We start from the raw sequence: 26,429 nt of genomic DNA on the forward strand, positions 1-26,429 counted from the left end.
ATTTATATATATGAAAAATATGCCTATTAGGCTTAGGGTTTTATATTTAACCCACTTACATTTTAAAATACGGCAATTGCTGCTGTTTTGCACAATGTCCCTTTGCGCCACCTGGCGGTCATTTCGGGAACGACTTTGAAATGCGGCTGGTTTATTTTTGCCGCGGTGATTTCGCCGCGGCAGCTGGCGCGGCGGTAATAGGCATTCTGGTTGTCCACCATCTGTACATGACTGAGTTTCATCGCAACTTGAAACTTAGTGTTCAAGTGTGAAAATTAGTGCTTATTTTGCAGACCAGTCTAAAAGACTGAAAGAACCAAACACACAACATTGTGCATGCGTTGCGTATCACTACTAATTTAGCTTCTTCCTGCATGATCTACGTACCTGGAGGCAGTAAAGATCTGTTTGGAATTAGTGCAGATGGCATTGATGGGGCTGTCATGGCCCTTAATCTCTCCGATGGGCGTGAAGTTGTCCACGTTCCACACCTTGAGCATTCCCGCCCTGCAGGCGCTGAGGAGCATGGGCCGCCCGGGTACAAACGCCAGAGCACACACCCAGTCCTTGTGCGCATTTGGGATTTGCTGTGGAGAAATAAGAAACATTTGATTTTTAGACCACCTCTCCTCTATAAAAGCACAAAGTCCCTCCAGCAGGAGTTCTTCTCTTTATCAGCGTCACTGTTTCTGAACTCCCTGAAACACCTCCACTGTAGTCTTGAGTTTTCTTCAGGGAACAAACATGTCACAATATTCCTCATTTAAATAATTGATACACAGAATAAAGGATGAGGTCTGGTTGAGTTAGTTAGTGTTTTAAGACCGGAGGTTATGGTAATGGGTGGGATATTTCCCAAACACACTCAAAGCGCTTGTCCAATCACAGCACACTGATCCAGCTGACCAATCAGAGCATATTGGGCCCTATCTTGCACCCAGCGCAATTGACTTTGTACAGCGACGCATGTATCATTCCTATTTTGCACCCGACGCACAGCAGACTTTTCCCTCCACAGACGCACGTCGATAAATTAGGGAATGAACTTGCGCTCCCGGGAGCGGTTCAGCGAAAAGAGGCGTGTTCCGGCGCAAACGTTCCCTGGTGCTATTTTGCAGTTCCAGAAAACAATTCTGCTGCAGATCAGGAAAAACCTAGTCTAAAGTCAGTGGCGCGTTATTCAGATGCTATTTTAAGGGTGCATGCTTGGCCATAATGTAGCGTGTGCACAACACACATACACTTTGCTTCTCTCATCTACACAGACACAGCAGTTCACATTTTTGCAAACCATTCCTAATTGCAAGGAAAAATATTACCACACGAGGGAAACCATTGTGGTGTCCATGAAGATGTGAAAAATAGGCATAAATCTAGCTTACACATTTACCCAAATTATTATACGCCTGTTTAACCGAAGCTAATTTGGGTGTGTTTCTCCCATCCCCATACAATGTCACTTCTTGGTGTTTTACGGCCCTGACGAGAACGTCGGTCTCCTCGGCTGTGAACCGCTCTTGGCGTGCGTCTGGCAAACCCGCCGTTATAATAGCAAGCCGCCATGGACCAAGCGCGCCTGCTCTTAAAGGGAATGTGAGATGTCGCTCTGATTGGTTTATTTCACGTTACGCCCCCAAACCACACCTATGAGTAATGTAGCTACTTCAGACCAACCCATTTTAGATTTGCGTCGAGATCCGCGCACAAAGTTACTTGCGTTTTGCGTTTGATACTTGCGTTTCAGATCGTTAAAATATGGCCTGTTGTGTTTTTCAGTAGGAGGGGCTTCATAGAGACAGGAACTAAACAGAGCATTACTGACAGACTGGGAAGGGAGGAGCTGTAACAATGGAGAATATGCAGACCTGAAATTTCCTCAAAGAAAAAATATCTGTCAACTAATTCTGTAAGCTATACAGGGAACCCAGTTGGCACATCGTTATAATATTAAAGGTTAAAGTGAATTGATTTGTAGGTTACGTACATTTAAATAGTTTTTATAATAACATTATAATACATTTTTTAATACATAATTATTTTTCTACAATTTTTTTTTAAAATATAAACATTTCAATGGTGGCTGTCATAAAATGGATTTATTCAAACACATTAATTGAACAGGTCAAATTAGAATGAATACGCAATATAGTGCATATATTCAGCAAAATGCTCCTCTCTAAGATAATTTTTCTAGCTGATTAACGATTCATAAACGCTGATGAATGGCTTTTCTGAGGTAAATGTGATGTCATATGACATTGTTTACAAGGTGAACGTGATTTCACCAATTACCACATGTTCCCGGATCAGCATCTGTGTTGATCCTTGAACAACTTTCCAATCAACCAATCAGATCTGAGGGACAAGTTTACAGTTTATGTCAAGTTTAGGCTTAGAACCAGGGTGAGGTGCTTCAACATCAGTGTTATTCACCAATCATTTCCCTATGATTTTAGGGAAAAGTTATGGGTAGGGATAGGTTTAGGGTAATTTTGGGACAGGAATGTTATTCCAAAATATGTTTATCCAGGAACATGACTTACTTGGCAAATTCACAGTGATTTTGCCGTTTTATTGACGCCTTTCTGCGGTTGAACCACAGATTGAGCGATTACATGTGATGTACGGATTTCAGTAAGTTGTACTTTATCTTTCAACATACCTTCTGATGTTCATTGATGTTTATTATAACTAGTTAAGCGGAAGAGATGAACCCAAAAACAAAATCAAGACTTTGAAAACGGCCTCTTTAACTCTTCAGTTTAGGTGTTAACCTCAGCTACAGTAAAAGTGACAGCAAGCACCACTAATAATAAGACTACAAATGAGTTCAACAAACTAGCCAAATTAAAATTTAAACAAGCCTCAGAGTAATAGAAAAACAGAAATATAAAATAAAATTCAGATACTAAAGAAGGATTATACAGAAGCTATAAAAGAGCTAAGAGAATTATGAATCTTTTTTTAACCACTAAGCTCCAGCTGATTCAGGCCTGTGGGGAAACGGACAGAAGTTCTCATAAAAGAGAGCAACCAAAGCACTTATCAGATTTCCCTAGTGGTTCAATCAGAGAGGACAGGCGTAATGTAATGTGTGTGTTTAGATAAACTCACTGCTTACACATTGTTAACTGCACTGGGATTTAAGCGTCTTCCTATTGAGGGGAATTCTGTCAGTCAATAAAATAAAAAAAAATAAAAAAAGATATGGATGTGCAATAAAAGCTGTGAACTGATTTAGCCCAGATGTGCTTCACGTGTGTATTTAATATAAGAGTGAGGGAGCGCTGCATACATTTGCATAATGAAAAGAAATTAAAGATTGACGTGAAGATATCGCTTTATATAAAGGAATCTTTTATCTTCATGCCCAAAAACTGACAGTAAACTGGAAATGTTTACAGGTAAATACATTTAAAGAGCTTCCGGCATCATGGCACATTGTTTCTCCAGGTGATATTTATTCTCTATTTCCGATTTCAGCATCAAAATGCGATGAAATTATCAACATGACAATGAAATGTACCTGTGTAATACATAATTCAAATATCCTTGACGGGTAGGAGACTCGATATGTCGAACCCATTTTCATGTCGTCTTATAATAATCTTCCATTATTTTTGACCTTTTAGCTCTGGATGATGGGAAACGTTGGAATGTGTTTTTGTCTAATATAATCAGCTGGAGAAACCACTCAAATCAAACTTATTACTAAGAGCTTCCTCAGCAGTCAGAGCGCCATGACGTCCACCTCAAAGTGATGAATCAAGCTATTCTACATCTATTGACACAGGAACAATAGGTAAACGCAGAATTATTACCTTATGAAACATCATTTGTCTGTGTATATATTATTTTTCGGGTTTGGATATTGTAATTTTGTCGCTGTCAATCATGTCTGAACTTTAATACAATTTAATCTAACAGCTTAATAGTCACACAGTTCTTTGCTATTTTTTCCTAAATTAATATTTAACTTAAAAAAAATCTTACTGACATTTTTTTTAAAGCCTAAATCTACATTTCATCTTAGTTTCTTTTGGTAATTATGGGAAAAGAAGGAAAAACATTCTCCACACATGGCTCTTTGCTTTGACTGTGTGCTACAGTATGATGATGTACATTAATAAAATGAACCACGATTAGTTAATACATTATAAACAGGGTGTGTATTATGAGTGGGTTTCATGTGACATGACATTACGTTAATACAAGACCAAAATGCGCATACATGTAATAGTAATCTTTTAATTTTTACCTGAATCAGTTCCTGCTGTCCCAGATCCCATTTCTTAATGCCGTTGTCACGGGAACCACTGAACAGTACGTCACCGTGCACAGCGAGACACTCAATCCCGTCGTAATGAGGGGGCTCGAAGTTATGAGCCGGTCCGATGTTGCCCTGGGCTCCCTCCGCAATGTCAAATATCTGCATTAAAGGAGTCATGAATTGAGAAATCAAATTTTCCTTCATCTTTTTGACAAAAAAAAAAAAAACATACGGAAAGTTCCAGAACTCAACTTTCTTGTTAAGGTCCATTCACACTAAGAATGACAACTATAAGATAATTATTATAACGATAACTATATTAGCGTCCACAGCAATGAACGATATCGTTCTGTTTATTATTAAGTGAGAGCTATAGTTTTGGTCATCTGCTGCTTTAAATGCTTAAGCTGATTGACGGAGGATGGATTCTGATTGGCTGTCAATGTTTTTAGATTTTCTTATGGGTTTTTCAATTTATGAGTGAAATCTGTCTGTGGTAAACATAACTTGACGACACTTTAACGTTTTGCTCCACAACGTCAATTACACACACACACACACACATATGGAAAATGCGAATTTTGAAGCTGTTATGGTTTAAAAAAATAAATACAAAATTATGTATGTTTCTAACAAGTATCTAGATAAGGCAGTTTGGGGTGTGAGTGTGTGAGATGTTCAAGTATCGCTAAGTTATGTTTACCACAGACCTTATTCTGTCAGATACAGAATCATGTCATCGTCAGTGCAGAGCTTTCTCAACACTGGCAGCAGGTGTGATGAGCGCATCTGCACACACAGGCAGGCAAAGACTTTTGGACCACGGCCTGGTGTCAGGAACGGCAGCAAAGAAGCCAATTCTTTCCAGGAAAAACATCAAGAACAGACTGAAATTCAGCAGGAAGTACAAGGACTGGACAGCAGAAGACTGGTGCAAAGTTATTTTCTCTGATGAAGCACCCTTCTGACTGTTTGGGACATCTGGAAAATTGATTGTCCGGAGAAGAAGTGAACGCAACCATGAGTCCTGTGTCATGCCGACAGTGAAGCATCCTGAGACCCAAGAGAGTGGGCTCTCTCACAATTCTGCCCAAAAACACTGCCAGGAATATCAAAACGTCCTGCAAGAGCAGCTTCTCCCAATGATCCAGGAGCAATTTGGTGGTGATGCGTATATTTTCCAGCATGATGGAGCACCATGTCCCAAAGCAAGAGTGATAATGAAGTGGCTCAGAGATCATTACAGTGAAATTTTGGATCCAGACCAGGAATCTTAATCCCATAAGAGAGCCTGATGTCAGTCCTAAAAAGTAGAGAGTGGACAAGTAGAAGCCCACAAATTGTGATCAACTCCGAGCACTAATAAAGCGGGAAGGGATCGCCATCAGTCGGGATTTGGCCTGATATCCAGCATGCCAGAGTGAATTGCAGAGGTTATGAAGAATGGTTAACACAGTAAACATTGACTCTTAGCATATATTGAATGTTTTTGCCAATAAAAGTCTTGTTTTCATAGTATACCATAGAAACATGTGAAAAAATAATCTGCAAATACTGAAGCAGGTTTACTTTTGGCCACGACTGTAGAAGATGTCTATATGAAAGACACAGACATAAATAAAAGGGAAATCAACTAAAATGGTTAAACGGACCTTCACGTAATGGTCTTTGGATCCAGTGATCACCTGATCCTTGCCTCCTCCAGAATAACCCACTGTAAGACACATGACTGACCCAATGTGTCCTGTCAGCTTCCCAGTGGCCTGCATTCTGCACACAAAATCTTAAAATCAGCCAACTGTACCACAACATTTATTATAAAACACTGACGTGTTTTGAGAACAGAATATGCACATGGTGATGAACTCTGTACAGCACACTTGCCTGGTGGGTGTTTGAATTCATCAATAAATGGACATCAATAAATGCTAATACTACTTCTGCCTGTACTTGGCTTAGGAATAAACTATGCACCTGTTGAGGTCCCATGTGCGGACAGTGTTGCCTGCAGAAGCATAGAGCACCGATCCGGTGGGATTGAGGGCGATCTGGTTGATCTGATATTCGCCCTGGGCTGTAGTGATGGTGCGGGTGGTTGTACCAGCACAGGCATCACCTGAGACCACCTGACCCGACGACCTAATGATGGACGGACAAAGTTCACACTTTCGTTCTAAACTTTAAGCTAGCTGCATTCAGATGCTACAGCTAATTGGCAGTTTCAGACACTGAAAAGATACTCACGTGAATGTTCGGACACACTTGACAGAATCACGAATGTCCCATACTTTGATATACGATGTGGAAACGGTGAAGACCAGGCTGGAGTTGCTGCAGTATTTGACAGACACTACGTTGTTAGGATGTCCTCTCAGGGTCACGATTTCCTGTCCGGTCACCAGATTCCACATCTTGCAGGTTCGATCTGAACACAAGGTAAAAATGTCACAAAAAAAAAAATGTTTACTATTCATGTCATTTACGATGCACTATGGCAGGTGTCTGCAACCTTAAGTCCAAAGTGTACCTCCATTTTGATGCGAACACTCAGCACATTAAAAAGAACTGTATAATATATTTAATATCATGCGCAAGCACAGCCGGTTGACACGCACACTAGAAAGTGCCATTTCTCTCCAGAAGTTACTGTGTGAGTGATAAACATGTCTTTGTAGTTTATAGTTGCGGGTGTCCCTTACTCCCCTCACGCAAGCGCTCATCAATGTGGGAGTCTCTTGTTGCGTCCTTAAGTAGTTTGTTGTTGTGCCAACTCGTTTTATTTTTCGACTGTGAAACAATGGCCCGGGGCAGTTTTGCATGTGGGCCAATTACTTGGTGCAAACTAGTAAAGCCACATGCGCAAGGTGACCATACAGAATATGTGAGGTTAGAAAAATCAGGCTGCGTTTGTACAGAACATGCTTTCTATGCTGAGGACGACTTTCATATTGACAAAATTTATCTAGCATATGCATAAAAACTGAAGTATATTTTGGGCTTTAGCCACACAGCACCAATGGCAGAAGGTTCAACATTGGCTTTATGCTGAACGTCACATGAACAAACAGGAAAACAGGTCTCATTGCATCCACTTGTCAGAGAAAGTGTTAACGCAATACAAACTGACAACGATATTTATGTACTTTTGAGGTAATCAGCTAACCTAGCTAGGTTCTGATCATAGCAATGTGAATATGTTTGCACGAGCTCAGCAATTCCGTAAAGTCACGTCCCGTTTATATATATATATATAGCACTTTATACAATAGATTGCTTCAAATCAGGCTGCTTTACCGTATTAAACATGAAAAACAGTGTCAGTCTCTCATTTCATCAGAAGTACAGCTTAATTTTCTACTATAAAGCAGCTCCTCCAGTGTGTTCATGTTTTCACTGGCGGACGTCTGACCGCAACGGACTCGTGAGGAGAAATGAACTGGAAAAGATTTTCACGTGAAAGAAGGCGGAGCCTCCGCGCACACCTACCCATTACGTAATTGCCACGGACCAATGGTAAAACAAAGGTGTTTACCAGCCAAAGCAAACTTTTCCGGAAAGTTCGCTTTGGCGAGCTGTTTCAAACTCCCAAAACAAACTCCAAACGAAGTTCGTTTTGGCCTGATTTGGTTCGAAATGAAGTCACATCAGTTCGTTCTTCGATTTCGCTTGAAGTACATCGGGACCTTTATGCTCAAATTTGCTCAATCCTTTAAAGGCTCTATATTTAACGAAGCCCATACAAATGACCTGAACCGGAAGCAATGTGACCTGTTTTACAGAAAATAACCCCCATTAGAGGAATATTACATGCTTAAAAATAATTGCAGCATTGTGAGTAATATCTATAGATTCAAGAGATCAAGCTACCCACGGTTAGCCTTCTTTAAAGCAATGGGATGTTGAATAGCTCAAAGCATGCTGAAACTTTGACCTCGAAGCAAAGAGAAAATGTATTTCGAATTGGCTCAAATGTTTATGCTAATGGCTGTTTATGTTTTCATGTCAAAGGTTCAAAGAGAAATAACTGTGAGAATGAACCTTAATGGTGCACACTGTACCTTTGGAGCCGGTGAAAAGCAGCTCGTCAGTGGCATCCAGGCAGAGCACAGGTTTGGTGTGTCCCTCGGCCATTGCCACGCACTGTAGAGGAGCCGTCCTGCCCCCCTTCAGCCCACCTGTGGGAGTGATCACACCCCTGCACAAAGACACGTAGCATTTCACTGTAGTGAAGTGAGGAAGACTGTGAGGTTAGTCTCAAAGCGAGTGGGTGGAAAGGATGCAACAAAGCTTGTTTGTGTTCAAATACAACGTGTGCCATCTGTTCCACATGGATGAACAAAAGCCTTTTTGTGTGTGGATGTGAGAAAGAAGAGATAGGGAGAACAGAAAGAGAAAGAAAAGATAGAAATAGGAAGAAGGTCTCCCGATATGATGAATCCCGATCCATTAACCTAATTCCTGTGAGGTTTGTGGAGCCACTATAGCATCACTACCAGAGTCCGCCTAGGACCACAAATGGTAATGGATGATTTAAAGCTGTAAAGATTGTTGTGTTTATATGTAGGGTAAGAGACTTAGGGTATGGGCTAAGCTAGTATGCTATGTTAACAGTATGCTAAACAAGTACATTAAGCTGTTAAGCTGAAAAATGCAAAGATTAGTCTATTTACCACTATATGTAACAATCTTAAAAAATATGAAAGTATTAAACAACATGCATCATAAAGCAATTTTGATGAATTTTTTTATCAGGCACTGAATAGAGTACTCATTAAATGTTCTTTCAGCCTGCTTTGGGGTCCTAGGCAGACTTGATTGTTTTGTGAGATCCGGTGGATGAACCCTGCACACTTCAGACCTTCAACCTTCGGTTGCTCTCCGTGGAGTTCATTGTCAACGTGCTGATATTTCATTTGATTTATCAGACTCCAGCTGTGTTCAACAGCACTCTCGTCCAGTCCGCCACTCAGGCTCCACGGGTCACCCAGCATATGGCCATCAGCCAGGCAGACGGACATCAGTGAAAACAATAGAACAGACTCCATATATCGAGCAGGTGTTAATAATGTCCTATAATAGTGTACCAGTGCCAAGCAGCAGGGGAGCCGATACACGTGACGTCGATGTCACACCGACTGCAAAGCCGAATGAACACTTGAAAGGGAAGCCTGCTTGACTGATGCAAACTGCAGCCAAGTCCTCCGTGAGTTGTGGACTTTGGTTCAAAAGCCTAAATCCGCATTTCAAAGTGGCTCATTTGGTCACTGCTGACTTTGCAGGGTGGCACAGAAAGTGGATCTATTTTAAGACATCTTCAATGTCCATATGCTTTGCAGAAGCATGATCGGCTCTGTTGTGTTGCAAGTGAAGGTATAATGTTTATATCTCTAGACCCCAAAGTTTGGGACTGACGCTGATGTTAAGCAGCTGGGCGCGGTTTTCCATAGTAGTAGCAGCATATAGTAGTAGTAACATTCCAAAAGTAGCATATTATTTACTATAACTCAGATATCTCTGACATTTTGGAGTGTCGGAACATGTCAGGGTCCCAAAAGGCACCTGGGCACAAGTCTTTGGAGCCCACTGCCCCCCAACCACTGCAGTCCCTAATTGCAAATCTGTATCCTGCATTTTGGGGGCCCTCATTTCAAACATGCACTCTACTGTATGTACCACGGTGTTCGCTGGCCATTGGGTCATATGCAGAAAGGGCCCTGGTGTTCATTTCCTTAATTGCATATCTTGAGGCTTTTGATGCCACTTCCCCTATTGGCCTAGTCCATTATCCAGTCGATATGTACAAGAACAGGAAGTAAATATAACTTGTGCATGGTGCTTGTACACGTGTGCTGATGCAGCACGGAATTTGCAAATGATCTCCTGAAACTCTTGCACTCAGGCAGGGATGAAAAGGATCCCACCATGTCTGAGGATGCAGAGCAACACAGGGCTTTTTAAACTTATTTATATCCACATAAATTGTTTAAAAGACTCTTTGCTGGAGACAGGCAGCATTTCTTCCTCTTGACAGCCTGAGATGATCCCAATTATGAACCACAGAGTTTCCCAGCAGCTCCCAAAAGACACTTCAGATCTCTTCCTCACCAGTATGAACACCGTCAAACTGCCCATCAGTTTTACAACCTGTCAATCATTGAGACTGCAGCCAGATAAAGGAGAGGCAGGAAGATTGGCTCTCAACCATGCTGGGACTCGTGTTATGATGTCACCATTTTGTGGTCTGTCTAATGGCTGACGGACTTGGCAGAACCATCACACAACACCTGTCATAGTCGCTCACATCACATCGAGGAGCGGACAATGTTTCGTCTTGGACTGAATCCACTGGCTTTTTCTGTTTTCCCCCAACAATAGCGCAGGCAAGCTGGTGTGCAATTGAAAACTGCAATCTCCACATCCATCGTTAACAGCACCACAGTGCCAACTGCAAATGGATGTAACGTTTACTGACAGCTGGCAAGGCAAATTTCTGGTGAGATTTATGATGGACCACTGGCACGTGCTAAATGAGGGTTTCTATCGCAAGAGATATGTTCAAAACACACATGTTGTTTTGATGGAGGAGAGGATTTGTCTATAAAACTGCTCCAGAACTTCAGGAAACCAAAATAAAATGTAAAGTCTCAAGGACATATACTTGAGGGACCAAGACAAGTAAAAATGACTTCGGGGTTGATCTCTCATCTCTTGTCTTATTTCGGTCTTATTTTCCCTTGTTCCCCCTTGTGCAGAGCGGAGGATGCATTATGTCAGTCATAACAGTGGGGGCGTTTTCAGCTCAGTACTGACCCCTCCTGGAAAGTTGACGAGTCATTTCTCAGAGTAAACAGGTGGAAGTAATCTGTCAGAAGAAAAACAAAATCAAAAGTAGGAATTGCTCTTCAAATATCACCTTTCTTTGTGGTGTCAGTTTTTGCTGCCGAGAAAATATTGCAACTCCAGTTGTGGCTGCCAATTAGCCCACATACAACCTGGCATGGCTAAACAAGCCTCTCCTTCCCTAAAAATATAATGAGGCTCTTTCCCTTCAGGCTGACAGCGTTCCCAACCAGCCCAGACTCAGAACGCTCTTTCCTGCCGACCGAGCGAGACGGAAATGAAGCTGGAGTTTGGGATGAAGGGAAATTGGTCTCCTGTGGGCTGAGATCAGCCTCTGTCCGGCTCAGCGCCTGTGAAGTCCTAATGATGGTGGAGCCGTCAAAGCCTCTGTGCAGGCGCAGTCGAACAGAGGTGACAAGAGGATGGCTGATTAAAGAGGAAACTGGGACATCCCGACTCTCTGAGGACAGATGAAACGAGAGAGGCTGCTGTTGGCACATTTGTGCTCTCTAAAGTGGAAAAAACTCCAGGGATGTCCGGCAAACAGGAACTGATGGTGATCGGGTTCCAGACGAACATTGTGTGAGGGGTTTAAAACATTAGTAACTTATGTCTTTGTGATACAGCATTCCACTGAAGCCATGTTTACATTTCATTAACATTTTTCAATTGTATATGTAACTAGATTTTTTTTCCATCTGAAGAAAATATAAGTGGTGTTTGCCCATGCAAAACTCATCGCTTGATGTTAGGGTGTTCAAGGTGGTTTCCAGGGCGTTGCTATGTGTTTGCTAACCAGGTCAAATTAAGACACCTCATCGTCTCTAGGTAAGGCTCAGTCTCCTTCCTTAAGAGATTTTTTGTTGTCTTTTATTGCCCACCAGGCAAAACAGTTCACAGTTGAGAGTTGGGTAATGGTGCTGATTGTCTTAGCAAGCTCCAGTAATGAGCACTAAACAATTTCTCCACACCATGCAGCTTAATTTTTTGCTCATTTGAGTCGATAAGTGAGGAATTAGAGTTTAGAGTGAATAAGGACATTTTATTTCTTACTGAGTGTCAATCAAACAAACTCAATACAGATGTAGTGCCATGCTGTGCTTTAAACATTACAGCCATAAACCAAAAATCAGCCTATGCAGACACAGCAAGAAACTAAACATGCAAGCCCTGCGATACTAAAAACGCATGAAAAAAGGAAACACTCCTTGTCACATGAGTGCAAAAACCAAAACATTACAACAGCAAACTTTAAGGAATGATGATCTAAAAACTAAACCATCATGCAGCACATAACCAATGAGGAGTGAGCTCGTGGTTTTGGACCCTTCCGCTGGGTTGAAAGCAAAGAAATCAGATGCTCTGAGAAAAACATGGAGTGAAGGGGGAGGGGGAGGGGGGTGTTGTCCTGTTGCCTCTTCTCCAAGTCTCCTCAGTAGAGAAGACGAGCATGAGGAGGTCAGGATATGGAGGTTCTGTGCTTTTCATGGATAAACGAAGAGGGGGGTTGTTATGAATGAACCTTATCTGAACATTCCCATAGCAGGATTTAGAGCAGACTGCTGCAGTTCAAAGAATAAAAGCCTTCCCTACTGACTCATTCAGCTTCACGCCGATCAAAGAGGCTGTTGATCTTAAAAAAACACACACACAGACTAAAAACACTAATCCAAAGTGCACAGTTACACTGGCCCTAGATATGACAATTTAGCTGAAATAATAAGACATCATAGCGTGAAATTCATCATCATCATGCTGTTTTGTTTCATTCTGGAATAGTTTATCACCACTGACTCACTTGGTGAACAAGTTAAGCCAGCTGTCTGTGATTCTCTCCTTAAACTGATTTGCCTCTCAGAGGAAATTTGGGGCCGAGTTGTTCCAAGCACTCCATGTTCCATCATGGAGTCATTAACTTCTAATGGGATAACGAGAACAACTCGAAGGAAACAAGAAAAATGCGATTGTGCTGTCAGGATAATGGGGTGCTGAGAAATCACAGTGTCGCTGTATTGGATAAGAAAAGAATATTGAGTAACATACTAAATTGAACCTGTGGGGTTTGTGTGAACCAATTTTCTTTTGCAGCCTTTACAACAGAGACCAGAAGAAACAAAGTTTTTGCCAAAAATAAAATTAGATCAGTGGTGGTTCAAAGGACCAAAAGATGTAAAACTTGCTGGACATGTTAACAAATTCGGCCGGCATCTCTCTAGACAATTTTCCAGACAATTTTTTTATGAGTTAGCCTTATTTACATAGTTGTTGAAGAATCAGGAAACAGGGCATCTCTCAGCCAGTGGGTGTTAACCCTGAGTTAATGGCCCTGCTGACTCAAACAACTTCTGGACGGCTTGAAAGAATTGACCGGTTGGTGAGGCAGACTCTCACAGCCTTGGCAGCAACCAATGAGGTTGTACTCTGTCAGATCTGGTTATTTTGACAATTTTTCAGGAAAATCAGAGAAAAATAAAGGCAGTTGAGTTGGCTAGTGGGATGCCACCTTTTGATCCCAGTCCAGAGCTGTTGCGAGATTCAAATAGGGTTTGTAACAGGGCCTTCCCAACAGATCGCCAGGAAGCAATCAATCCAATGATTTTGTGTCAAAAGCTGACATTTAAGCAAGTACATTTAGTACACGATTTTGAAATAGTTTTTTCCTTCCTTTGAACCTTCAAGATCGTTAAAGCTATTCAATCAAGTCCATCCATAAGGTTCATTCAGTTCTTACAGAGTTCACAGCACAGGACGCAAATGGAAAGGGTACATGCATGCTCACGCCGTGACCACACCTGGTGGGGGTGTGACCAGGCGGGACAATCAGACAACAGGGAACAGAATGACAGACAGAGATCTCTACCTGAACACCTCCGAGAGAGAGGAGTCGCTGTCATCCGACCTATAGGGCAGAACAGCAGTTGGGTTAGGGGAAGGTGGGAAGAGTCAGTAGAAGACAGAGAGGGAGGGGGAAGGGGAGGAGCCTTCCAGGGAGCAGGCAGGAGAAGGGGGTGGGGCTAGAGCAAAAGGGGAGGAGTTAGCAGGAGGGTTATGCAGAGTTCATTGGGTGGGGTTACTGGAATAAGACTCAATGTTGACAGCAAGAGCCCACTCCAAACCTTAGCTCTGATCCACGTTTACAAGCCTCACAGTGATGTATTCCCACAGCTCGTGTTGTCGTAATGGGATACTTCATGTCTCAGTTCACTCGGCTGTTTGATCTAAACTGTTTTTATTGTGACTACCAAAGAAATAAAACATGACTCTAATAAAAGCAGCCCGCGTTTTAGTGAGACGTATTATCAATACACGTTTCATTCATGCAGCATCTCCTATTGAAATTGCACTATAGTGCTCTAGGCTAAATGACTCCCACTATTCACAGAGACAATATACAAGTACATGAGATTCAAAAGCCGCACGCTGCAATCATCACTCACACATTATTCTAAGTGCTATTATGTGAACGTGGATGATTGCGGATGTTAGGATAATAAAATATGAATGATATATAAACAAATAGTTTTCTTTCATCAACAGGAAGACTTTTTTAATTATTTAGTGATTAAAATGGATATTATGAGGAGTTTAATTGGTGTTTTGGAAGTGGTGAAAGTCTAAAACCAGGTTAGGACACAGTATTAAGCTCTATTGACAGTATCTGTGAGCTACAGTTCATTACTACGGACATACAGAATGTTCATCAAAAACAGCTTTTACAGCAAAGCATTTATAATGGAACTCTGCACTGGGATGACTGTTAAAACTAAAATACATAACAGTATGGGCCATAAGACTTAAATATTATATGATTTATCATGAGACTAACAAGTAACTAACTCATTAATCATGTCAGTGCAGAACATTTCATTAATTCTATATCAAACTTTATATTACTAAATCTCACAGGGTTTTCTCGACTTTATCAGAGCAAGATCTGGTACAACTGCGGAAAAAAACAGAATGGCCACAAGGGTTTAGGAGCTTTCTCATTCTGAACAGGAACTAATTCATGTGACGAGATCATGGCCCCGGTGATCAGGGTTAGCCCCGCTAATCATCTTCCAATTGCAAATATACGTGCGACGATGTTTAATGAAGTCAGTGCTTAGTCTAAGAAGTCTAAGAGTCAAAAGAATAACAATATGAACCACTGGCAGTCCCTTGGATAAGCATCTGATTGGCTGAGATGTTAATAAAGTGTCAAGAATTAATTCGCTACATTAAAATAAAGATTCAGTCAAACTAGAAGTCCATAAACTTAAGACATGCACACACACTTTAAATGAGAAGCATATTAATGAGTGCGTGACCAACTGGCAGGACGCTTTGATTCACTGACACCAACACTGATTTGAATGTTGATGAAGCTTTATTAATATTGGCCTGCATGAATGTCTTGCGTCTGCTGTCCGGTTTTGTTATTCTGTGCTAACCCAAGCAAAGACTGAGAGGCTGTCAGGATTCCAATCTAATCAAGTCAGACCCGCCCACTGGGGACCAATCAGCATCAAGAGGAGAAGAATAATTAAGATCACACTAGCTTATATACCGAGACTGACGTGCACATTAACAGGTGAGATTATTAATGTGAAAGCATGTCAACAGACATGAGAATAGGATCTAATTTAAAGTTCTAAATAAAAAGGAGTGGGCATAGAAGTTCATTATCGCCAAATGAAAATCATCAAAATTAAATTTCCATATGACGACCAGCGTAGACAGAAATGTCACATCTTCAAAAACACAACTACACTGAGTGCTAGAGTTGTTGTTAGTATGTTGTTATGCAATTATGAGTCGTTACTTATTGGTCCAAGTAAAAAAAAAAAAAAAAGCCCACACCAAAGTCTCTGGTATTCTGGTCCCTATATACTGTATGATTACATTAACACAACTTTAACCCTAGAAGGGGGTGATAATATGTAATAATGTTTATATCTTTTAATAAGACCCTTAACTCTCTCAACATTTTTGATCATTTTCAAAAAATTTCACGGCCCCCAAATTTTTTGGTTGTGCAATATATCAAAAGAAAGAACAGACGCTCTGCTTTTAAACAAAAGCAACATTTTGAGCAAAAAGCTGAGAGAACCGTGTTACTACATCAGGATCGGATTCAGAACGATGATCAAAACACGGAGTAAGATGGAGTAGATCTGAGTCCATCAACACCCCCAAAGCTTCACAGTCCTATGGCTCGTCCTGGGTCGACGTTTCAGTCGGTAACATTAGGCAGTTTTGATTTATATGCCGTTTAATATTGATGATCTGAATATGCATATGATTACTTATGATATCGCATGTTTCTGCATTTTCTTTGCATGTGTTTTGATCAGGAGATTCAGCACTCTTTCAGAAGACGTGTAGTAGCGCCCCCTACCGTATAACAGTGAAAACATGGAAAGCTGGAAATTTGGCAGGGAAAGAGTTAAAGCTGCAGTCGGTAAGTCTGGCAGATTGAGGGGATTTAGCCAAAATGTTTAATGTTTACAACATTCATGCCCCTCCCCCAATACCACCGAGCACCCTCACATCGAGTTTGTGCTCGTCAGTGCGTGTGTACCTGATTTTCTGTTAACGCGCCCGTCTCTTCAGCATCGATCAACACCATGGACTCGGAGGTAGGCTGCCCTGGCTAATCTACCCATAGATAGCAATAACCGAGGAACTGGAAGCTTGTTAGTAGATTTTCTCTCCGCCATTAAGCTTCGTACTATAATCCAACACACCTGCGAACTTCAGGCGTGTGCATGTGATGTTGTAATGTGCGCGAGGGGGAGGGGGGATCTGTGGTGTGTGCACGAACTGTGATTGACAGTCAGATCTCACACAGACCTGCGCTGATTGGACCAGAAGAACCGGGAGCGGTGGATTTTTGCAAAACAAATAACAGGCTCCAGATGGAGGTAGAAGCGCGTTTAAAATTTTTTTTTTTTTATGATTTATGTTCTATCAGAGCATAGTGTCGGTTTCAGTGAATATGATAAAAAAAATCTTGCCGACTGCAGCTTTAATATTACATTTGGACAGGTATGAGAGTCTCAGTAATGCCAGTTACACATTTGTTGGTCATAAGTAAAAAAAATTAAAAATAATCACTTATTTATTTTTTTGTATCACTACCCCAAGTCTTCATAAAAGGGGTCAGTATGAGCTCTGTTCATTATTGGACTCACCATGGTATTTTTCTGTCAAAAATAGATTATAATATTTAATACTTCAACACTTCATGGATTACTCAATACTCAATATCATATTTTTATTTTATTTTTGGAGACAATTCAAAAGGGTCAAAGTATTTACTATAGATTTTTTTTTTATCGTTGTTACTGTCATATCAGTATTAAAAAGGGATTTCATCAGTCAAAAACAGTCAAAAGTTTAGACACACCTGAATTAATATTTTTTCATGATCTAAAAAATGGTTTTCAATATTTAATATTAATACTGATATTAATATCATTATTAATAGAGTTGTTCTCAACCAGGGGGCCTCAGCAAACTTCCAAGGGGTCACGGAATGACTTAAAATGATTATTTATTTGTATTATTTAAGTCATTCTGTGACCCCCTTGGAAGTTTGCTGAGGCCCCCTGGTTGAGAACAACTCTATTAATAATGATATTAATATCAGTATTAATATTAATAATATTAAGAGTTACTAATATTAATATCATTTATTGTGTGTTTGTGTTGGACAGTGCAGGGCTCTCGAGTCAGAAACATTGAGAACCAAGAAGGTATGTCTAAACATGTGACTAGTTCACATTACTGAAACATTAAAATATTGCTGCATAATAAAAACAATTATAATAATTAAAATAATAATAATAATAATAATAATAATAATAACAACAGGATGCCTTTTTCTTCTATATTTTTCTTTGGTCATGCATTCTAGGATTTTTCGCCCATTTCAAGCCTAACCGCTAATACAAGTAACATTGTGCTTCTCCTCAATAATCCTGCAGGATCTGAGGCATCACGGTGCGGGACGACAGGTTACACTTAAGTTTAATACCATCAGGGGTTTGCTCAAATCCCTAATTCTAAGTATGAGCTACAGTAATAGTGATGCTAGCTTAAGCATACGGTACTAATTATGGTGATTTCACACGGAACACAAAATTACAGTGCTAAAGGTGCTTGAATAACCACCAACGGGATGGCAAGCCAAGCGTTGTAAACACACTGCGGAATGATATGGCCTGGTAGAAATTACATTAAGAGAAATCTACAGTCTGTCCTACTCCACACACACATACTAGAGCGCAATATACAAGGGGTTGGAAAAATAATGAGATAAATCCCTGACAGGCGCATCAAATGACCAATTTAGATCTCTATGGCAATATCAGACACTGCTGATTCAATTATGGAGGGAAAGTGCAAACAAAACCCATCTTCAGAGGGTGGAATAATTGGTTATCCTACCCTAATGTGCCCACTTGTGGTGTTATAATGAGAATTCACAGGAGCCGAAGAACTGACGCTACTTCTGCTGTCGGCTTTGAGTTATACTAACCATTCGACTGCAATTAGAGATCGCTCCTGCCGGCGGCACGCGCAGGGTTAATGCTGAGCTACCAAACTAGTGGATTAAAATACTGTAATAAAGCACTCGGAGTAACCTGGCAGAAAGCAAAGTCATTTACTTGTACTGTAGCTGAAGGAGTAAAAACTAGCTGGGTGGAAAAGGGAAAGAGTTAATAACACTAGAGAACATGTGGGCGGATGCAAGATCCCATGCTCAGGTAATTGGACTCTATAAAGGGAAATCATCCTCTGATGAATTTTCTTATGTAACAAGATCGTTCATGCCGTCTGTGTGTGTTTGTGTGAAACTCACTTGTCGAGCGCTGAACCCTGACTCTGGTTGCTCGTCAGACGGGAGAACACATTGCGGTCGTTACGTGTTCGAAGCGGAGGGGAAGAAGGAGGGGTGTAGCCTACATCTGGACTTCTGGCATGAAAAACACACACACACACACACACACACACACAGAAAAGAGGAAAGAGTATAGAATACAGAACACTGAAAGTTAATATTTCTGAACATATCAATTGCTACCCTGGCACACATCTTTAAGTATGTTCATTTTAGAATAGCATACTACCAAAACATACTATTTCTGCAGTATATGTCCATGTCAAATGTATTTGTATAGTACCATTAAAATGTATAGTGTCTGTCTGTCTGTCTGTCTGTCTGCTAAGGGGCATTTTCCTACAACGTCAATTATAAAAAACAATGGTAACACTTTATAATAACTGCACGCTATTAATCATTAGTTAAGCATTAGTAAACAGTTCATTCATAATTTATAAAGCATTAATATACATTAATAAGCAGTTTATAAATACAGCTATAAATGCTTTATTCTTGATTTATAAGCATATCTATAATAAGTTTAATAATTGTATTTTCATAATTTATTAATGATCAATTTATCATTTTTAAATGAAGTATTGCATTATTTACAAACCAGTTATTTAGGTGTTGTCATTGATTCATAAGATCACTTAGAAAGTGTCAGTAAATGTAGTAAATTCAGGTAGTTATAAAGCAAATAGTAGTGGTCAGTTAACTATTTTTGTGAGCTTATCTAAAGTGAGGACTATTTATGCCTCGTAAAGCATTTACAAGGGAGATTTAAAGGCTCATTTATCTTCTAAACAGAAAAAGGAAACAAACACAACACAGTGATACAGAACATACAAATATTTAACAGCCTTTAAATCTCCTTTGTAAACGCTTTACGAGGCATAAATAGTCCTCACTTTAGATGAGCTCACAAAAATAGTTAACTGACCACTACTAAATGCTTTATAACTACCTGAATTAACCCTGAATTATATTATAATGCCGATTATAACGTAATGAGATGAGATGAGCTCGACTGGAATCGCTCTCTTTTAATACAGATTTCACAAGATGAGAATATTTGTTTTTTATATAAATTACTTCATTTAAAAGAAGAGAATTCAAGCTTCATGCCTGTGTGTCTGTATGCCTGTTTGACTGAGTATTCGCTGAGTTATTGTTAATTTTCGGATGCGTTTCAGAATGGACTACACTGGCAGAGAGAAGGCAGAACTCGCTTCGTGTTTATTTTTCTTTATTTGGCAAAAAGCACAACACTTTGTTTTTATTGTGAGTATACACAAAAATAATACACATTTAACAGAATCGATTGATGTATGAAACTCCTATGGAAAATCAAAGTCAACAGAGTATTTATGAGTTTCTTTTACATTGATAAAACATCAATGTAACATCACAACATCAGGAAAATCAGGCCTTTCCTAACTGAGCATGCAACACAACTCATCGTCCAGGCCCTGGTCATCTCTAGGCTTGACTACTGCAATGCTCTTCTGGCTGGACTTCCAGCATGTGCAACCAAACCCCTACAGATGATCCAGAATGCTGCAGCTCGTCTTATCTTCAACGAGCCCAAGAGGGCCCACGTCACTCCTCTGTTCATCTCTCTGCACTGGCTACCTCTCGCTGCTCGCATCAAGTTCAAGGCACTGACGCTTGCTTACAGAACTATCACAGGCTCAGCTCCCTCCTACTTTCACTCACTCCTACGAGTCTACATCCCTACCAGACACCTACGATCGGTCAACGAGCGACGTCTCGTGGTTCCATCACAGAAAGCCACAAAATCACTTTCCAGAACATTCTCATTCACAGTTCCATGCTGGTGGAACGCTCTCCCCACCCTCATCCGGAATGCAGAATCCCTGACAACGTTCAAAAGGCAGCTGAAAACCAATCTCTTCCGTGAGCACTTAACCTTATTAAAAAAAAAAAAAAAAAAAAAAAAAGTTTTCCTTTCCCTTTGTATCATCACTTATCAGGCTTATGCTACTCTGAATAATACCTGAACTTCGTACTTTGAGCACTTCTTGCGTTGTTGTTGCTTTTGCCTCTTTATGATGACTCGCTGAATTTTGTCCTAATTTGTAAGTCGCTTTGGAGAAAGGCGTCTGCTAAATGACTAAATGTAAATGTAAATGTAAATAAAAAAAAAGCGAGCTGGTATCGCCGGCGATACCGTAGACCTCAGGGGGTTAACATGCATAAATGCATGTTAATAAAGCATTTATTAACACACTAAGCAACTATTACTATATGTCTGAATAATAAGATATATGGATGCACATTTAAATAATTTATTAATAAAGCATTTATTAACACACTAAGCAACTATTACTATATGTCTGAATAATAAGATATATGGATGCACATTTAAATAATTTATTAATAATTTACTTACACTTTCTAAGTGATCTTATGAACCACTGACAACTCCTAAATAACTGGTTTGTAAATAATGCAATACTTCATTTAGAAATGATAAATTGATCATTAATAAAGTATGAAAATACAATTATTAAACACATTATATATATGCTTTTAAATCAAGAATACAGCATTTATAACTATTTATAAACTGCTTATTAATGTCTATTAATGCTTTATAAATGATGAATTAACTGTTTACTAATGCTTAACTAATGATTAATAGCGTGCAGTTATTATAAAGTGTTACCAAAACGATTTATATTTAAAGCTACACGGTGTAGGATTTTCTCCCATCTAGGGGTGAAATTGTATATGACTACCAACTGAATATTACTTTCTAGCTCCTCCCATTCCGAGGGCGTTTTAACTCATACGGTGGCCGTATTATTTCAAATCTGCCGGCAGTCGTGAGTAATCTCCCCCTCGCATTCGTCACGGCGCCACTGAGTGTAAAAACGCGAAAGGCAAAGCTTGAATTTCCAGGTATGTCCCTCTTTGGCTAATGTATTTTCAAGATGGAGGCGCAACATGGCTTCCGCCATTAGAGCGACTCGCTCGTATGTATTCTAAATTGTAGATTATACACTTACGAGAATACTTGATTAGTTGGTTCAAGTAATTACACATTAATGAGCACATATATTTTTGAAAGAACAAAGTGTTTTTTGCTAAGAATCAACTTAAAAAATTACAGTGTAGCTTTAAATATATAGTTCATACATATCATAAAATGTTGTTTGCAAAATTAAATAATTGGCTTTAATACTGCCATTATACTAACAGTCTAAGACAATGATTAAAATACTATATGAAAGAATATCCTTACTCTTAGATTTATAAACCATAAAGTAAACATTTTTCAATGTATGTTTTTATTACTTTAAAAAGTGTTACTGTATTATTTTTTTCCCATTTATTTTGCTAAAACAGAAAAGCCTCACACAACAAAAATACAAACTGAGATCTCATGGCGATATTAAAACGTGAGGATCAATAAAACCATATGATAAATTGCTTTTTATCATTTATTTGAACCAATTTTTGCCTCATTGTTATTCTACATGTATTTCAAGTCATTTTAAAGGCTATTGTTCACTTAGGTCTATTTTTATTAATCATGTCAAATGAATCGACTGATTGCTCAATTAACAATAATGAAAGCCCTAGATTAGTTAGAACATTTCAAAACGCACATGCACTGTTTTGCATTTTGTGACTGTCAAATCTTTCTTCATTTCTTAAAAAGTGTTAAAATATTGTCTTGTCTCATTCTCGTGAACCCAATATCATGTATCATCTCATCTTGAGAGCTAAGTGTATCATCACACCCATACTAATACAAACTATTCTTGAAAATATGTACATTGCAAAATGAATGCGTTTTTTTTTTTTCACTTTAGCAATAATATAGATGGCTGTCTATAGAATGAATTGTGTATTCATTTTGTGATTTCTATCCAGTCTTTAGAGAGTAAAATGAACTCTTTTGAAACCCCAGCACTGGCCTTGCATTCTGAAAGCATTATGTGTCAGATTCGCGCTGATGAACGCACCTATACGGCTGGCCTCGGTCATATGACTGCCTCCTTGTTAAGGGAGATGTGTCGGACCCTCTGGACTGCCTTGGGCTGAAAAACAAACATACAAACTGTGTTATGTTCTAAAAAACTGAATAATTGTGAGGAGACAGATTACAAAAGGCTGATGACTACACTTAATTTATCTGAGTTCCACTCACAAAGTGTGTCCTCTGACGGGCAGGCTGATGGTCCGAGACACCAGCTCTCTGGAATAGGCCTCTCTGAGGACCAGGCCGTTCTCATGGATCTCTGACAGAGAGGCCAGGGACTTGGTGATGCTCTTGGAGCTGAGGTCCAGAACAGGGCCCAAATACTCAGCTGACACTGCCTTCATTTGTACAGAGAGCCGAGGCTCGACCTGTAAGAGGACACGCAGTGAACATTTCAACAAAATACTACACTGCCACCCGCTGGTTATCACACACACAACAGAAACTAAGAGCCATTTAATACAGTCATATATTTTAGGGCTGTCAAATCGATTCATCGCGATTGATCACATCTAAAATAAAAGTATTTGTTTACATAATAAATGTGTGTATATATATTATTATATTTAAATATATTATATATGTGAGTGAGTAAGTGTGTGTGTCTGTGTATATATATACATACACATAACAGTATGTATGTATGTATGTATGTATGCATGTATATATATATATGTGAGTGAGTAAGTGTGTGTGTCTGTGTATATATATACATACACATAACAGTATGTATGTATGTATGTATGCATGTATATATATATATATATATACACATACATACATACATACATACATACATATATATTTTTTTTTTATTCTGTATGTATAAATATATGTGTGTGTTTATACAATACACACACACACAGAGACATAAATTATATATATATGTCTGTGTGTGTGTGTATACATATATATACACATATAATTATATAAATACACACATATATTATGTTAACAAAACTTGTATGTTAGATGTGATTAATCTAATCACAATTCTGTTTGATCAATGCTAAGACACTAAGTATGAGTTGTACCTTCATCTTAAAGTCATCTTGACTTGCAGACAACTTCATCTGGGAGAAACTGTAGCAGAAAGACGAGCAGTGATGTTCAAACTGAAACCCTGATAGATCATTTCATGATAAAGTGTGTGTTGATGTGGAAAGTAGTCATACCCGCTCTCTGACGCCTGACTGAACTCAGACACCTCCTCATCTGTGCTTGCATAGCCGTTCTCTGAGGAATATAACAAACCAAAAATCACTTATTAACACCATAATTACAAAAAAGTGGATTGTATTTGAAACTATAATGTTTTCTTTTCTTTTTTTAATTATACGTTTCTTTCTACATTACTAAAGTATGTGAGTTTGTCAGCTGCACATACAAAACGGAATATTTATTGCTTATTTCATGGAAGAAAAATTGTAAGTACAAATATTTTACACATTTTATCAAAAGTATAGTATAAAATAACAACAAAAAAATGAGGCGATTATTCACCTTGCTGGACATTGTGGATCAGAGCATGTAGCTCAGGGATACACTCCGCCTTTTCCCTCAGAGCATCCAGGATCATGTGATTTTGGGAAGAGCCAATCACATCAGTCTGCCGCAGCTGACCCTCCAGCAGGCGAATCTGAGCCTCCTTCTGAGCAACTTGCAAGCCCTACACACACAAACACACAATCACACAATCATGTTCATGTTTTTGAATGAAGTCTCACCAAAGCTGCATTTACAGCAATATTGTGAAATATTATTATACATTTGAAACAACCCTTTTCTATCGCAATATATTATTAAAATGTAATTTATTCCTGTGATCAAAGCTGAATTTCCAGAATCATTATTCCAGTCTTCAGTGTCACATGATCCTCCAGAAATCAATCTAATATGATGATTTGATAATAATCAGAAATGTTTCTTGAGAAGCAATGTTCAAAACAGTTGCGCTGCTTAGTATTTTTATGGAAACCATGATTAAAAAAAAAAAAAAATCAGGATTCTTTAATGAATTGAGAGTTCAAAAGAAAAAGATATTACTGACCCTAGACTTCTGAACAGTAGTGCATCTGTCCGTTCTCTCTTTATAATTTCAATTATTATATCAAATACAATTTTATTTATTTATTTAAATGAAACATGTAATTATTCGAATCGGTGCATGACCTTAATCTTGTATTACTTAGTCTGGATGACCATAAATTAAAACAACAAAGAGGATTTGTCTGCTTGGATTCACCTTGTCAATGGAGGCTTTGAGGAAGTAGTCGAGGAGAGAGCGAGCTTCAGCCAGTGAGCAGGAGCTGATGACCACCGATGTGTCCACTGAGTCCAGCTCATCCTAAAGCAATGAGTTTACCAATTACAAAACACCCTTATGTCAATATAAGTGCAAGTTGTGTGGATTCAATTACATACACGCAACCATATGTGACCATGGATCCCAAAACCAGTCACGAGTCGCACGGGTATATTTGTGGCAATAGCCAACAATACATTGTATGGGTCAAAATGATAGATTTTTCTTTTATGCCATTAATTATAAAGTGACAGTGAAAGTGAAAGTGAAAGTGAATAATAATAAAGTGACACGTGACGGCCAAGTATGGTAACCCATACTTGGAATTTGACCTCTGCATTTAACCCATCCAAGTTAATGCACACACATTAGGAGCAGAGTAGTGAGTAGTTAACACACACACTGCAAACGTGGATACACACACCCAGAGCAGCGGGCAGCCTTTGTGTGGCGCCCGGGGAGCGATTAGGGGTTAGGTGCCTTACTCAAGGGCACCTCAGTCATTTCCCACCGGTTCTGGAATCGAACCAGCAACCTTTGGGTTACCAGTTCAACTCCCTAACCACTAGGCCATGACTGCCCCCAGTCATTAGGATATTAAGTAAAGATCATGTTCTATGAAGATATCTTGTAAGTTTCCTACCATAAATATATAAAACATTTATTTTTGTGAGTGGATGCAGCACAATCAAATGGACAAATTTAAAGGTGATTTTCTCAATATTTCTATTTTTTGCACCCGTTCACAACGCCAGCGACACGCAGCGACAAAGCGACAGAATGTGGGCGTGTCAAGCGACGCGAGACACGCGACAAAAGTTCAAAAATTTCTACTTTATACAAATGAGAAGCGATTTTCGCGAGCGACAACCAATAGGAAAGAAGCCTTTCAGTGGAGCTCAGCTCACGTCACCGTCTCGAGTGCAGGCAAGACAGAAGAGTTCTAGCAATTTCACTGTTTTATATGATTTGACTGTAACCACATACAGTGAGGAAAATAAGTATTTGAACACCCTGCTATTTTGCAAGTTCTCCCACTTAGAAATCATGGAGGGGTCTGAAATTGTCATCGTAGGTGCATGTCCACTGTGAGAGACATAATAAAATAAAATAAAAATCCAGAAATCAC

At 39.4% G+C, this 26,429-nt stretch overlaps 1 protein-coding gene across 1 annotated transcript in view; it reads right to left on the reverse strand.

The window, feature by feature from the left end:
- The window catches only part of kif21b (kinesin family member 21B), a 100,034-nt gene that overhangs the window by 11,942 nt on the left and 61,663 nt on the right, over positions 1–26,429 (reverse strand). Inside the window, exons 15-28 of the mRNA XM_082155315.1 lie at positions 25,241–25,342; positions 24,499–24,664; positions 24,171–24,231; positions 24,030–24,078; positions 23,164–23,363; positions 22,979–23,053; positions 18,960–19,073; positions 13,971–14,009; positions 8,329–8,465; positions 6,515–6,695; positions 6,245–6,409; positions 5,923–6,040; positions 4,259–4,429; positions 388–587 (exon numbers count right to left, since the gene is read on the reverse strand). Coding sequence (XP_082011441.1) covers positions 388–587; positions 4,259–4,429; positions 5,923–6,040; positions 6,245–6,409; positions 6,515–6,695; positions 8,329–8,465; positions 13,971–14,009; positions 18,960–19,073; positions 22,979–23,053; positions 23,164–23,363; positions 24,030–24,078; positions 24,171–24,231; positions 24,499–24,664; positions 25,241–25,342 — 1,778 coding nt within the window. The remainder of the gene's footprint in view (positions 1–387; positions 588–4,258; positions 4,430–5,922; positions 6,041–6,244; positions 6,410–6,514; positions 6,696–8,328; positions 8,466–13,970; positions 14,010–18,959; positions 19,074–22,978; positions 23,054–23,163; positions 23,364–24,029; positions 24,079–24,170; positions 24,232–24,498; positions 24,665–25,240; positions 25,343–26,429) is intronic.

This window comes from Leuciscus leuciscus (assembly GCF_965113295.1).
Source record: "Leuciscus leuciscus genome assembly, chromosome: 23".
Lineage (NCBI taxonomy): Eukaryota > Metazoa > Chordata > Actinopteri > Cypriniformes > Leuciscidae > Leuciscus > Leuciscus leuciscus.